Genomic DNA, 14,472 nt, shown 5'->3' with positions numbered 1-14,472 from the left:
CGGCGGGGATTAAATAGAGCGCGAGGGAGAGACCATTCGCGCCGCGCCGGCGGGGGGGGGGGGGAAGGAGGGAAGGAGGGGGGGGGGGGCCGCGCCGGTGCCGCCCCCATCTGTCCCCGGGTAAACATGCCCGCGCCGGCCGCCGGTTCGCACCCCCACCCCCCCCCCGCCCCGCGTGCTGTGGTGCGATCCGCGTGAGGGGCTCCCCCCGCGGGAGGCAGGTGGGAGAGGGGAGGGGGGGGGGGGGGTACGGGGGGGGGGTGGTGGAGGGGGGGGGGGGGGGCGCTGTCACCGGTCCCTGGTACGGATTGGGGGGGGGGGGGGGCCTGGTATGGGGGAGGCCCCGATCTGAGGGGGCTGGGGCTGGGGGGGTCTGGGGCTGGGGGTCTGGGGCTGGGGGGTCTGGGGCTGAGGGGGTCCTGGGCTGGGGGGTCTGGGGCTGGGGGGTCTGGGGCTGGGGGTCTGGGGCTGGGGGTCTGGGGCTGGGGGGTCTGGGGCTGGGGGGGTCTGGGGCTGGGGGGTCCGGAGCTGAGGGATCTGGGGCTGGGGAGTCTGGGGCTGGGGGGGTCCTGGGCTGGGGGGTCTGGGGCTGGGGGTCTGGGGCTGGGGGGTCCTGGGTTGGGGGGTCCCGGGCTGGGGGGTCTGGGGCTGGGGGGTCTGGGGCTGGGGGGTCCGGAGCTGAGGGGTCTGGGGCTGGGGGGTCCGGGGCTGGGGGGTCTGGGGCTGGGGGGTCCTGGGCTGGGGGGTCTGGGGCTGGGGGGTCCGGGGCTGGGGGGTCCGGGGCTGGGGGGTCTGGGGCTGGGGGGTCTGGGGCTGGGGGGTCCGGGGCTGGGGGGTCCGGGGCTGGGGGGTCTGGGGCTGGGGGGTCTGGGGCTGGGGGGGTCCTGGGCTGGGGGGTCTGGGGCTGGGGGGTCCGGGGCTGGGGGGTCCGGAGCTGAGGGATCTGGGGCTGGGGAGTCTGGGGCTGGGGGGGTCCTGGGCTGGGGGGTCTGGGGCTGGGGGGTCCGGAGCTGAGGGATCTGGGGCTGGGGAGTCTGGGGCTGGGGGGGTCCTGGGCTGGGGGGTCTGGGGCTGGGGGTCTGGGGCTGGGGGGTCCTGGGTTGGGGGGTCCCGGGCTGGGGGGTCTGGGGCTGGGGGGTCTGGGGCTGGGGGGTCCGGAGCTGAGGGGTCTGGGGCTGGGGGGTCCTGGGCTGGGGGGTCTGGGGCTGGGGGGTCCGGGGCTGGGGGGTCCGGGGCTGGGGGGTCTGGGGCTGGGGGGTCTGGGGCTGGGGGGGTCCTGGGCTGGGGGGTCTGGGGCTGGGGGGTCCGGGGCTGGGGGGTCCGGAGCTGAGGGATCTGGGGCTGGGGAGTCTGGGGCTGGGGGGGTCCTGGGCTGGGGGGTCTGGGGCTGGGGGTCTGGGGCTGGGGGGTCCTGGGTTGGGGGGTCCCGGGCTGGGGGGTCTGGGGCTGGGGGGTCTGGGGCTGGGGGGTCTGGGGCTGGGGGGTCCGGAGCTGAGGGGTCTGGGGCTGGGGGGTCTGGGGCTGGGGTTCTGGGGCTGGGGGGTCTGGGGCTGGGGGGTCCTGGGCTGGGGGGTCCTGGGCTGGGGGGTCTGGGGCTGGGGGGTCTGGGGCTGAGGGGGATGGGGCTGGGGGGTCCTGGGTTGGGGGGTCTGGGGCTGGGGGGTCTGGGGCTGGGGAAGATCCTGGGCTGGGGGTGATCACGGTCCCAGTGTGAGGGGGTCCTGGTCTGAGGGGGTCCTGGGTTGATCTGGGGTGGGGGGATCTGATCTGAGGGGGTCCTGGGCTGAGGGGTCTGGGTCTGGGGGGGTCGCAGTCCCAGGCTGAGGTAGACCCCGGGCTGGGGGTGATCGCGGCCCCAGTGTGAGGGGGTCCCGGTCTGAGGGGGTCCTGGGTCAGTGTGGGGGATGTGGGTCCCTGCCTGAGGTGGGGGGATCTGATCTGAGGGGGGTCCTGGAGCCGGTCCCGGTCTGAGGGGGTCCTGGACCTGGTCCTGGTCTGAGGGGGTCCCTGTTAGAGGGGGTCCCGGGCCCAAGGAAGATTTGGGTCCCTGCCTGGGGTGGGGGGATCCAGTCTGAGGAGAGCCCAGGTTTGAAGGGGGTCCTGCTTTGGGGGGGTCCCAATCTGAGGGGGTCCCGATCCCCGTCCCGGCCCCGCTCCGTGGCACAGCCCCTTGTACCCCCACTCCTCGGAGCCTCACCCAGCCCCGAGCGGGGCCCTCCCGGACCTGTGGGGTCCCCCCAGAGCTTGTGGGGCTCCCCCGGGGCCTGGCCTGGCCTCTACCAAGGTGCCCAGGGCTGGTCACAGCCCACGGCTGCCCCTCCACGGGGCTGCCCCCATGGGATCCACGGCCACCCAGGGCTGAGGGTCCCCAGGGCGATGGCTCTGGGGGGGGGTGGCTCTGGGGCCGGTGACCCCCAAGGGGGACGTGCAGCCATCACCGACCTTTTCTCTGGGAATCTCGGTAAATACGTCAGCTTCGGGGTGGAGAAATCTCTTGTGCTCCCTCTTGGGGGATTTGGGGTCTGGGAGGGATGCGGTAGAGCCCCGAGGCCGAGCACCGGGCACGGGAGGCAGGGTTTGTGCTGCCTGGGGTCGTTCTCCTTCACGCACGGCATCTGTGGGTTTGCGCAGCAGCTCCTGTCCCTCGTGCAGCCGAAGGCTTTGGCTTTCCTCCCGGTGCCACGGCCAGCCGGTTGGGAACGGACAAGCGGACGGCATGCTGCGTGATCGCTGCGGGACGGTCTCGGTGCTTCACGGGGCCAGGAGGACGACAGCTGAGCGGTGGGTGAGCCGTGCCCCGTGCCCGTCAGGGCGGCAGAGCCCACCTCAGGTCCCCAGGGCTGAGGATTTCTGCTCTGCCTCTGCAGTAGCCCACTGACGGCCCAGCGTCAGACCGCGGCCGATTCACGTTTGGGGTGAGGTCCTTGGCTGCCAGTCCCTAAAAGTCAGTGCTTAGCCCTTGCTATCCCATGGCATCTCCCAGGCAACTCCTTTATCCGCTGTTATCCATCTGTGCTGTCATCCATTAGGGGATAGCACCCAGAGCCAGCCCGACCGTTTCCAGCTCTGATTCCCTCCGGCAGTCCTGGAGGAGAAGTTAACCCCTTTCGCCATAGGCAGTCCAAAGGGAACGAGTAAACCCATTTCACACGTCGGCATAAACTCGTCATCACGTGCTTGTACGCCGAGCTTTTCCACACCCCGATGCTCTCCTGCACAAACGCTGTGCAAGAGGGATGTCTCTGTTAGTCATAATCTCCGTGGGAAGGGGCTGTGGGAGGAACAGCTTTCTGGTGGTCAGGGCATCGCTCTGCCTCGATTTCCATCCCGTGTCTGGATGTGGTCCTAGAGGCGATGCTGCCCGTGGTACGGCTGTGTCCAGCTGTGGCTTCAGTGCTCAGGGTGCAGAGCTGTGGCCCGTGGGGCAGATTTTGGGACAGCGCGGGCAAGCGAGGCCGCAGGAGCCTCTCTTCAGGTCGTTAGCTGGAGCGGGGCTGTCTTTGAAAAGCAGCTTTGGCGAGCTGGGGAGATGTGAGAGCAGCTCACGCGAGGTCCTCCCCTAGGAGCAGAGTGAACGCAAGCACTGCTCCTCTCGGAGGCACGAGCGTGGCGAGAGGGAGGCTCCGCTGGGAGGCCGAGATGGGGCAGGGAAGCTGGGGAGGGTCTCACGGGACCGCCCTGGGACGGGTGTGGGTGGCTCCCGGCCCCGCGGGCTGCGGTCGGGGAGGCAGTTCCCTCTGGAGAGGAGGGTCTCGGGCGCTGCTGGGTCCCTGCGATGATCTGAGCCTCTCCTCAGATGTTTGTCCTGCAGGACGTGGGAGGAGTGTTGTGTCCCACGTCCCTTGGGCTGCGGCTTCATCGTGGGAGATATCTCCGTGCCCCCTCCCCGAGCCCTGCGCCTCCAGCCTGCTGCCCCCGGGCTGTCCCCTCTCCCTGCGTCCTGGGGGCTGCGTAGCTCCAGGTGGGGTTTTTAACCCGTTCTCTGTTTCCTGCAAGGCAGGGGCTTTGCAGAGAGCCTGGCTGCCGGCTGATAACGGCCCCCTGCCTCTGTGGGTGCAGCACCCACACTCTGCAGCGCAGGCGGCTCCCGTGGGGTGATGGCCCGTGAAGGGCAGGGTGGCTGGAGGCAGAGGAAGGGGCGGTATTCGGCATGCAGCAGGTGCCGAGGCGATGCTCGCCGCGACAAATCCCTGTGATTCAGCCCCAAAGCATCTGCCATCGCCGGGGACTGAGCGTTAACAAGCGGCCGAGGGGGCTGCTGTCACGCAGCCGCCTCTGCCGAGGCGCCTCGGAGCCCCCAGGAACGGGAGCTCCCCTGCGCGGATTCGCTCCGGCATGCTCGGGGAGGACGGCGCTCCCCAGCTCCGCTCTGCCTGCGAGACCTCCACGAGTCCCTGCCGGCCTAAATCTTTCTGCTTCCCCGTTGCTGATGACAACGCAGGGCTGCGAAGGTGGGCGTTACATGCAGAGCTCTGTTGGCCTCTGGGTCTCCTCGCTCGCCGGGAGCGCGTGGCCCTTGAACCGGGCTGCGCGAGCCCTCTGGGCGCTCCCACGGGTGCCAGCAGGGATTTGGCAGCCTCCTGCAGCCTGGCGTGAGGGACCGGGTGAGGCGTGGGTCTGCAGGCTACAGGTGCAGGGCTGGTTTTTCAGCCACGCCACTTAGGTACAGCACCCTTGGGTAGAAGCAACCAGAGCTCACTTACCTCCTATTGACATCACTTTAAGAGCTGCCAGCCCTGATCATCTGTGAAAGCCTTCCAGCCCCGTGTCCTGGCTGCAGCTAATATGCTACAGAGGAAGAACAAACCACCCTGGCACCAATTCCCCTGCTTTCCACCCAGAACTGGCTGGAACGCAGGGCTCAAACACTTCCCCAGATACCTTAGCAGTGCCGGTTACAATTTCTCCCCCCGGTGTAGAACATTCAGTCCGTTTGAGCTCACAACTCTGGAAAAGATCTTCTTCCCCTTTCGTTATCAGAATTTGGCCTTTTTGGGTGTCTCGCCTGTCTCCTCACTTTTAGGGTCCAGGAGCTCCCACCTTTCCTTTGTGGTGTCCCCAGCGGTGGGTACTCTCTCTGGAAAGTGGGGTCAGAGAAAGGAGTAGGCTGGAGCCTTTTAGCTGATCGAATGGGCTTGGTAATGTGCTTCCCTTTAACCGATCACGTTTCCTAGCCATGTCTGCTGTTGCCCCAGCCATAGATAATAACCCCCTGGAGGCTACACAAGGCACCGAAATCTCCAGGGAAGGTGTGGAAGATGGAAGCAGAAAAGTCCTTCAGCAGCTCAGCGATATCCTCATCTCCCATAATTGCTCTCTTTAACCCCTGGCAGTCTCACAGCCCCATGTTCTCCTCCTGGCTTTTCGACGTGCTCGGCCCTGTTGTTTGTTTTTATACTTTTACTTATTTGCTCTTCAGAACCCCTTCATGCTCCTGTAATTAACCTCACACTGGTTTTTAGCGTTTGCCTCCGCTTAGTGTCACACGCCGCTGCTTGGTCCTGACTTCCCCGCGCAAAGCTGAATTGAGCAGCGCCGGGGCTGCTGTTACTCGGTGTCTCAGCTATTGCTTTGTGAATTCTCTCCCGCGTGCCACTTAAAACTAAGTCAAGAATGGCCTTCCCACTTCTTCCTTCCCCTCTCCTTGCTCCAAGCATGGAGCAGCGTGCTGAGCGTGGAGGTACTTTGTCTCTAAACTGTGTCCTGCTGTGCCGTGTATTTGTATGTGGGTGGTTCAAGTCCCTTATTATCATCCGCTGTTATCGCACCTTTGCTGGAGTCTGGTGCCATTTTGATCTTCTTCATCAAAGAAGCGAGCCTGCCACTTCTCTGCAGCCGCCTGGGCAGGGAGATAGAGTCTTGCAGGGACGTGATTGCATCTGGGCGTTTGACTGCTTCTCTTTGCAGCTTTCCCTGGCCGTTCTGCAGAGCTTGCAGCCAGATGTTTTGCTATTTCTTTGACCTGTGTAACTCCTCTTACATCAAGATCAAGGGCCAGGCGGCTCACCTGTGTTTGCATGCTGCCCAGATGTTTGTAATGCCTGTTCCACACCGGTGCAGGCTTTCATCGAACTCAACCTGCAGCCAAACTGACTTTACAGAAATAAAATCGGTACAGAAATATCTTGTCCTTGATTTGCTTCTGCTAAGGCTGTGGTAGTTACTCCTGAGTCACGTTGCTGTGAGTCAGATCGCGGCTCTGCTGTGTGTCAGGAACCAGAACCTGACGGCCTTGCCTGGGGATTCCGCCCAGCACTTGGGTTTCGTACATTTAGGGGCTCCTTTGAGCCGATTTTCTTCAGGGCAGGGTTTGTTCTCAGCTGGCTGAAGCCGACCCAGAGCAGCAGAGCAGCCGGGAGTGGGGAGCGCATCCCAAAACCCGAACGCAGCAGGGTTGTGCAGTGGGTTCAGCCTGATGCCCACCGGCTCCTTATTGCACCGTGCTGCAGCAAGCCCTCAGCATCCCCATAGTGCAGGTAACTGCTGGATCTTCCCCGTACCCAGCGCTGTCCTTTGTAGCTCCTAGACCGCACGCTTTCTTCAAAGCACAAAGCCTAAGAATGGCCTTCGTAGTGCTAAATGGGATGTTTGTGCCAGAAACCTAGCAGGAAAACCAGAAATGTCTCTGTTGTGCTGTGCAGATGACAAAATGGTTGGAGGGCAGGGCTGCTGATTTGATAAGATGGAACGAAATAAAAGCTTTAAGAGGGCCAAATGGAGCATCAGCTTTGATGAACAAATGGTGGACGGGGCCGTTCTGGAGAAACAGTGACCAGACAAGACAGGGAGGTCACTGGAGCACCAGATGACCTTTATCTGCTTCAACTATTGAATTTCTAAGAGCATTAAGGGCTTACTTAGTCATGGTACCTAAGTGTCTCAGCGAAAAACCTGCTTTGTTAACAGGCCTTCCAGTCTGGAGGACAAAAGTAACCGGAGCAGGATCCAGTGGCTGGCGGCTGGCAGAGGACGACTGGGATTTGGAATAAGGTGCAGGCCGCTGGAGTGACTCCCCGAGGCGGATTAACCCGCTCAGGTGATTTTTAAATCACAAATGAACTTTTTTTCCCCAATCCATTCTCATTCAAGCAGGAGCGCAGAGAGGTGTCGCAGCTGCGCTGCACAGCCTGATGGCCAAAATCCAAATGGCCGTTTCTAATCTACTCTGTGCGGGCTCGGTGACATTTATTAGCTCCTGGCTTGCAGCACAGCTCTGAGCTGACTCCAAATCTTGGCTGGCAATTTGCTCTTCGTGGGCTGGGGAGACTGCTTTTCGAAGCACTGGTGGTGCAGGTAGAGCAGAGCTTTGGGGCCTCCCTGAGATCCTGCTGAAGCCTCCGTCGTTGTTCGAACAGGGGGTTTCGGTGGGTTTGCTTAGCCGTGGTGTAGAAAATGTTGTAAATAGTGTAGGGGCTTATTCCGGAGGATTTTGTTATTGCAAAGGAATGGAATTCGCCCCAATTAATGATGTATTGAGGATAAATGCACATGATGTCAAAACAACGCATTTAAATAGCTACAAACAAAACAATACAAAGTGCCAATCAAAAAGAAAATGTTCTTAGAAAAGCTGGCATAAAGAAAATAACAGAAAAAGACAAATGTAACAGAACTTTCTCCTTGGCAACCCTCAAACTTCAGAGCAGATTTCAAAGGCTCTGTTACAGGGAGGTAATACCAGCTCCAGAAACCCCTCTTCTGCTAGGAACTAGTTAGTCACCTGAGGATGTAGTTAGTGCAATAAATTGTTGGTTAAAATGGTTTAATCCCTGAAACATTGCCATTTTATATATCCGGCTTTGCAGTCCTCAGCTATCGAAAATGAGATTTTTGTTATTATGGGGAAATGACTTGAGCAACTGGACAAAATTTGAGGCTGGGAAAGCTGCTTCTGTTTGGAAGAGAAAATGAGTTTTAGACACCATAAATGACTAATCCATGAAGCAACTAGTGAACGACCTTACAAGGGGAGAAGTAACTTTTGATTTATTCTACAGTAATACACAGAACCTGGATCAATATATCACTATCAAAGATATGCTTTTTTTTTTCATACCGGCTGTAACGTACTCAAATTCAACATCCTTGTGAGGAAAAAGAGCCAAAAAAGTTGACTGCAGAGAGAGCAGAATTTTGAAAAAGTCTTTAAGCGACATAAAAAGACGAAGCTAGTTAAAAGGAAATTAAAAGGAACGGCTAAATGAGTAAAATCCTTGGCTCTGCCGTGGAGAATATTTAAAGCCGTGGTGTGAAGGTCTTGAGCAAACAGTCCTTGTTCTCGGCTTTTGCAGATGTACTGCATGTTCTCCGGGGGGGCGAGCAGCAGGCTGGCAGGCGGCTGGGTCGGAGAGGACATCTGGAGCAGCCGGTGGAGAAGCTTCCCGGGGGCTGCAGGAGCGCAGGGACGACCGGAGAGGGCAAGGAACGTGCTCCGTGGCACCAGGAGATGCCGAGGAGACTGGGGAGCTGACGCACAGCCAGGCTTCGGCAGCGAAGGATCGAGCCTTGCGCAGAGCTCCGGGAGGGACTCGAGTTTCTTTGAAACCTGGAAGCCCCTCAAAGCTGCTGAAATTGAAGTCGAAGGACAAAATTCGCTCTTCAAGGACGCAGTGGAAGGAGGTAAATTTGTTTCAGATCCTTCTGTTTTACTTTCTTTCCCCACTGGTCTGAGCTTCCCCTGTTTCAGGAGATATTTTGTTCTCATTTGTATGCTGACACTATATATATACATATTTGGAAGTTAAAAGTCCTTTTACCAGGCCAGCTGTAAGGAAACCATCCAGGCAACTCTGCCCTGATGCGCACATCAGGAGCAGGGAGGACACAAAATAAACAAAGCTGTCATGCAGAAGGGAATGAATTCCTTGCATTACTGCTTACTGCAGTGTCATCCCAAGAAGGTTTCTGTGTTTGCAGCCTGCTGTGCAGAGGAAGATGGGCTTGAGCGACTCTCTGAAAGTAAGTGTTGGTGGAAGAGGTTTAGGAGCAAACCAGAACATTGCCAAGGCTGAATGCAGTCACGCAACGGTGCCGAAGGAGCGCAGTGGTGAAGGTGTTCAGCTGCTAAGGGGGTTGTGCTTTATTGCCTAACCCAGCCTTAGAGGGATGGAGGGTGACAAATGGGGTGTCAATGGCTACAAGGAGTCCTGGACTGATTTAAGAACCAGAGTTAGTGTTCAAACAGCCTCAGATGGTTGGAAACAATGATGTAGAATAATTTTATTAGCTGCTTGGATGAATACAGCATGCCGGGGAAGAGTTTGATTTGGTTCTTATAGAGGGAAATCAAAGCTTGGAGGTGTATCCAGGCTCTCTGAAGGTGTAAGTGAGCTGGTGGGCCAGGGTGATGTAGTTAATACGCCTGTGCGTGGAGGTTCATGTGTTTTGAGCAAGTTTCCACACCAGTGACCTACAAAGAAACTAACTTTTCTAGGGGTGAAGAGGCAGGCCCACAGATTAATAAGTGTTTACAAGAGTAAAGAGTCCATTTTCACAGTGGTGGCGGGTGCCAGTGGAAGCCTACAGAGGTCTGTGCTGGTATTCATGCTGATCAGCGCATTCAGAAAGGATCCAGAAAAGACTGTGAATAGTAAGCTGGCAAAACTGGAGGGCAAAATGATTCAGGAGAGCCAAATCTAGGGCTGAATGCAAGAAATTGAAGAGGGTCCCATGATACTCGTGCATAAAATGGCAGATTACATTCAATTCAAATACATGCAAAGCAGAATTCAGAGGAAACAGAGCGGTGTGTACAGGGTGTTGATAGTATCTGTTGCAGCTGGCAATAGAGCTGACTGGAGGAGGTACAGAAATCCTGGCAAGGAGGCCAAAGCTGGCTTCTCTCTAAAGAACAGCTCATGGGGTAGAGCCCAGCTTGGGATGGGGTGAATTGAAGGGAGTGTGGCAGACAGCTGTGATAAAGGGGGAGAGAGGATTTTTTTTTTGCCATTTCCCACTGCATGAGAAGTGGGTGCATCAATGGATGTGATCCATTCACGTTGCTTTCCGAATCCGTCTTCCTATTGAAGGCGGAACGTGTTCAAAATGGGATTAGATGGGTACATGGCAAAAATCAGGGTCAAGAAAGATCGGTCCAGGGTGCAGACTTTCACATTTCCAGTGCTCAGTGGGTCAGAACGGCCAGGTGTGTCCTGTCCATGGACGAGGGACCAGCATGAATTCAGCTACGTGAAGTCAGTGATGTGAATTCAGGCACAGACATAGCTCGATAGCTACGGAGAACGTGGGCAGATAGAGCTAAACTGGAGCACTCCACGGGTTTCCACTGAAGCCTTGGGTGACGGAAGAGAAAAGGAAGCTCCTGGAGACACCAAGGTACGCTCAGGAGTGGAGGGATGCCTTCAGTGCAGCTAGCTGGGACTTCTGTGCCTGCAACTCCCCGAGTGTGAGAGCAGGAACCCCTCCTGCAGTGCCTGAGCTCGTGCCCGTGGGCCAGTGACAAAGGGGTAGGTAACAGGAACATGACATGTTTTTTCCTGAATGACTGAGTCCGTGACACAAGACAAACGTCAAGCCACTGAACAGGCAAATCTGTATCTCGGTTTTGCTTTCCTGTGAAATGAGATGGTTTCTTTACATGCCAGCTCTGCTTGTTGGAACATCTTCTGCATGGTTAAAGCTGCTACATCCCCAGCAGCGTGGTTATGCTGGGTCCTCAGCAGTTTTACCAGAAAATAAGACAGCAGAGCTGTCTGGGGACAACTGTTGTCAGACTTCTCCGCTTCTGTGGGTCTAAATGACGAACTGCCCCAGTCCTGGTGGTGCTGGTGGCCGGGCTGCTGTCTTGCCAGAGGACAGCATTGTCCCAGCTGCGCTGCAGAGACACGGCACGGTGCTGAAGCATGCTGTAGTGCTGGATGCAGAGCTCTGCCCTGTGGCTGAGCTGTTGACCTACGGCTCTTCCCTGCCCAAGTCATATGCTGGAGCTCTGGGAGGAGCAGATTGTAGCAGATTACAGATTGCTAGCTGCCACTTCTGCTCTGTGGAAAATAAGTTTTGCCCTGCATGCCCCAGTGGTATCTCTTGGTCAGATTACAGACTTAACTGTTGAAAATAAAGGTATTAAAGCTACGCTTTTAAAGCTTCTGTAGGGCATTGGAGTTCCTTTGCTGCGCTGTCTGGTTACAGTGTTAGCCTCAGTCACGTAGCCCAGAAGAAAGCTATGCAATGGATTAAAATTGAGGTATATTCTAGATCTCTGAGAGCATTGGGAAGTGGGACAATGGATTGGCACATCCTAAATGAAGACATGAACACGAACAGGCACACTGAAAACCTGGGCAAGGCAGGCAATCCCTGGGGCACCGTAGGGTGAGTAATGTTGTATGAAGGAGAGCGGTAACCCAAAGGAAGGGGGGAAACTCACCGGTAAAAACCAGAGAAACCTTGTGGAAAGGATAGCTGGACTTAGCCGGGGCTATGGTAGTGCTGGATACCTGTTCTGGGTATCTGTCACCGAGCTCCTGGCCCAACTGGCAAGCTGAAAGGATCTGAGGAACAGCCAAAGAAGAAAAGAGTAGATTTTTCTCAAATATATCAGAAACAAAGAGTGTGCCAAGGAGTTGACAGAGCCAGAACATGATCAGAGTATAAAAGGAGCAATTAGAAGAGACGATCCCATTGCAGAGAAACTGAAGCAATTATTTGCATTATTGTTGATTGTAGAAGAAAACATGGAGATTCCCATGCTGTAATTAACCTTCGTGGAGGCTCATCAGAGGATACGTCCAAAACTGAAAAGGCTGGATCAGAGATTATGGATCCAATTGACAAAATGGACAATGATAAACCATCCGGGCTGAGTTGTCTCACTTCAGACTTCTTAAGAAAGCCAAGAATGGAACTGCTGAATTAGAAATGGCAGGCTGTAAGAGCTCTCTCAAATATGGCTTTGCATATAAAGGCTGAAATATCGCACATTTGAAAACGCGTTCCGGAAAAGATCTGGAGAAGTATATGTTGGCATTAGTTTGTTCTGCACTACCAAAGAATGGCGTTTGTAGGCAAATGGGTGCACATGAATCACTGGGGAAGAGGCAGCAGGGTTCTCTGAAGGGCCAGACAAGAACAATTTCTTTAATAGACTCTATCGGGATTCCCAAAATGCCTTAGATAATGTCCTTCACCAAAGGGCTATAAGGAAAATAAACAGCCATAGGCTAAGAAAAAAAAATGCAGGAAAGTATAAGTGATTGGTAGAAAGGTCAGAACCGAGGTGGGAGCAAAGAGGCAGTTCTCCTGCATGGCCAGTGCTGGAGTCCTGCAGAGACCTTGGGTGCCTGGAGAGGCTGGACAAGTTGATGCAGGAGAGGTGAATTAGGGGCTGCAAATATCAGTACGTCTGGCTCAGGGTGATGGAAAGGTATCAGGAAAAGTGTGATACCTGCCTGCCTCATCCTCACCGATCCCACGTGTCTCTCTGTGACCGCAGCTGGAAGGAGGCTGGTAAGTCAGCGAGAGCCCGGGTCTGCAGCTGCAGCTGCTCCCACCTTGGTTTTATGCCCGAATTATCAATGAGTACAAGTGTTGGAGTGCAGGGCCATTGCCATGGGGCTATTTTCTCACTAATCGTATGGAGGAAAAGCAGCGGATCACTAAAAAGGAAGCTGGTAGCAGCTACTCAGCTCTGGGGAGTCACCTGGGCTGGGCGGTGAGGTGGGCTTGCTGAGCAGGGTGCGCCCATTTTAATACGTCTGATTGCAAAATGACATCCAGCAAACCAGCATTCCCGTTTACGTAACAGGGAACCATTGCTTGGAAGAAGACACAAAAGAAAGATCCCGAAGGATAGATGACAAATACGAGTCTGAGACGCGAGCTGGTGTCTGAGGTGAGAAGGATGTTTCTGCAAAGAAATCTTGAATAAGAGCAGAAGGGGGAAGTGTCTTTTCATTCATCCCTATCATATGGATGCTGCGTCCAGCTACAGTGCTCCTACCTTTAAAAAGTCTGTTTGGAAAGGACAGAGAAAACAGCCACAAGTGAAATTCAGAGGCTAGGAAGTCTGCTTTTGAGAGAAAGCTCCAAGAGCTCGACGTGCTTTAAAGAAGGACCAAAAAATGGTCTGATTTTCATCTGCAGTTCACTGCAAGGGCAGAAGATTTCTGACGGTGGAAGACCGAATAATCCCAGCTAGAGACTGAGGAAGGTCAAGTGGCCGAAGCGAAGCATAGATTCAAACAAGAAAGAGGGTGCAAGATTTGAGCTGCGCAGAGGATTAACCATTGGGATGCTGTGCAGGCTTCTCAGCCATTTAGGACTTGAGGCTAAATGGTGAGCTTGGGCCTCCTGGGCTCTGGTATCGAGGAGCACATCAGGAACTCTTGCTGGTGGTCCCAGATTGTACCCTGCTGTCACGAGTGCAGGCTTCACGCAGCTGATATCCGACTGTCCTGAAATCAGGGGTCAGGATGGCTCTCATTTGCCTTGGGCTGATTGATCTCAGCCTTGGCCGTCAGAAATTGCTCATGAAGAGGACTAATTGCCAAGCTGTCTGCAGAGAAGACATTTCTTGGAGCAGAGGCTCTCCTCTCTTCCTCCCTTCATCTCGCATTTTGCCAAAATTCTGCTCTGGCCACAGATAACGTGTGTGAAATTCAAGCGCAAAGATGGTTTTTTGAGAAATGTAGGCTGTGAAATCAGGCTTATAAGTGAGCGCAAACTACACCCTTAACTGTGGAGTCCTTAGCCTGGCTTAGAAGGCTGCTAATCCCCATCTGCCATAGAGGTAAATGACCTGGGGAGGTGCGGGATGTTCCCATTACAGCCGGGCTTTGTGCCTCCACGTGTGGCAGTGCTGAAGTAATTTGCTTCTCCTGTAATTAATTACTCGCTCTTGTGTCTACCCAGTATGTCCTTCATGTGAAAAATTCCCCTTGTCCTAAGCACCCCAGGGCTTACTGGAAATAGTTGGGATCACCTGGAACCCTCTGCTCCCCGCATCTCAAGTTAAAGAGAGGTGGGGAGAAGCAGCTAAAATGATCACGGGGATGAAGCAGCTGCCTTAGGAGACGGAAGAGGCCTGAGCTCCAGTTTGCAGAGGAGAAGGTGATAAGAGGGGGGGAACGTGGCTGAGGTTTACAACACCATGGAGGTGGTGAATACAACGAAGGCAGAGCTGTCATTCAGCAAATCCCACAGCACTGGAACTGTGTGCACTTGATGAATCTGGGAGGAGAGCCGTTTAAAGCAGATAAAAGGAAGTTCATCTTTCCACAGCGGGAAGCGAAAGCGAGGAACTTGCTGCTGGCGGAGGCAAAGGAAACGCGGTAACAGCAGGGTCAAAAAGGGATCAGAAAACTTCAGAGGCAACAGGTCCGTCAGCAGAGACCGAAGGCAGCAGGTGGGGATTTCTTCTCTAGCATTCCTGGCACAACAAGCGTGGATGCTGGGGGAGAACAAGGAGGATGCCCGCGGAGCGGCCGGGCTCGTGTGCATCCTGAGGAGCAGCTC

General features: G+C 55.9%; 1 protein-coding gene across 18 annotated transcripts in view; it reads left to right on the top strand.

Annotated features, from left to right (window-relative positions):
* The first annotated feature begins 172 nt into the window (after window positions 1-172).
* Window positions 173-14,472, top strand: part of LOC310887284 (uncharacterized protein) — a 30,358-nt gene continuing 16,058 nt past the window's right edge. For 5 of the 18 annotated variants that reach the window (XR_014575701.1, XR_014575702.1, XR_014575703.1 and 2 more), the window contains exons 1-3: window positions 1,754-2,781; window positions 6,907-7,036; window positions 8,292-8,619. Coding sequence is in view for 14 of the 18 variants with exons in the window: in XM_083813058.1 (XP_083669184.1) it covers window positions 8,292-8,619 (328 nt within the window). In the remaining 4 variants the exon portion in view is untranslated. Of the gene's footprint in view, window positions 222-1,753; window positions 6,477-6,906; window positions 7,037-8,291; window positions 8,620-14,472 lie in introns of those variants that run through there. The other 13 variants (XM_083813060.1, XM_083813055.1, XM_083813057.1 and 10 more) reach the window with 12 other exon arrangements.

The sequence above is a fragment of the Anser anser genome (genome assembly GCF_964211835.1).
Source record: "Anser anser genome assembly, chromosome: 28".
Taxonomy (NCBI): Eukaryota; Metazoa; Chordata; class Aves; order Anseriformes; family Anatidae; genus Anser; species Anser anser.
Note: the sequence above shows the minus strand (reverse complement) of the source record. Positions and strands in the feature narration are given on the sequence as shown.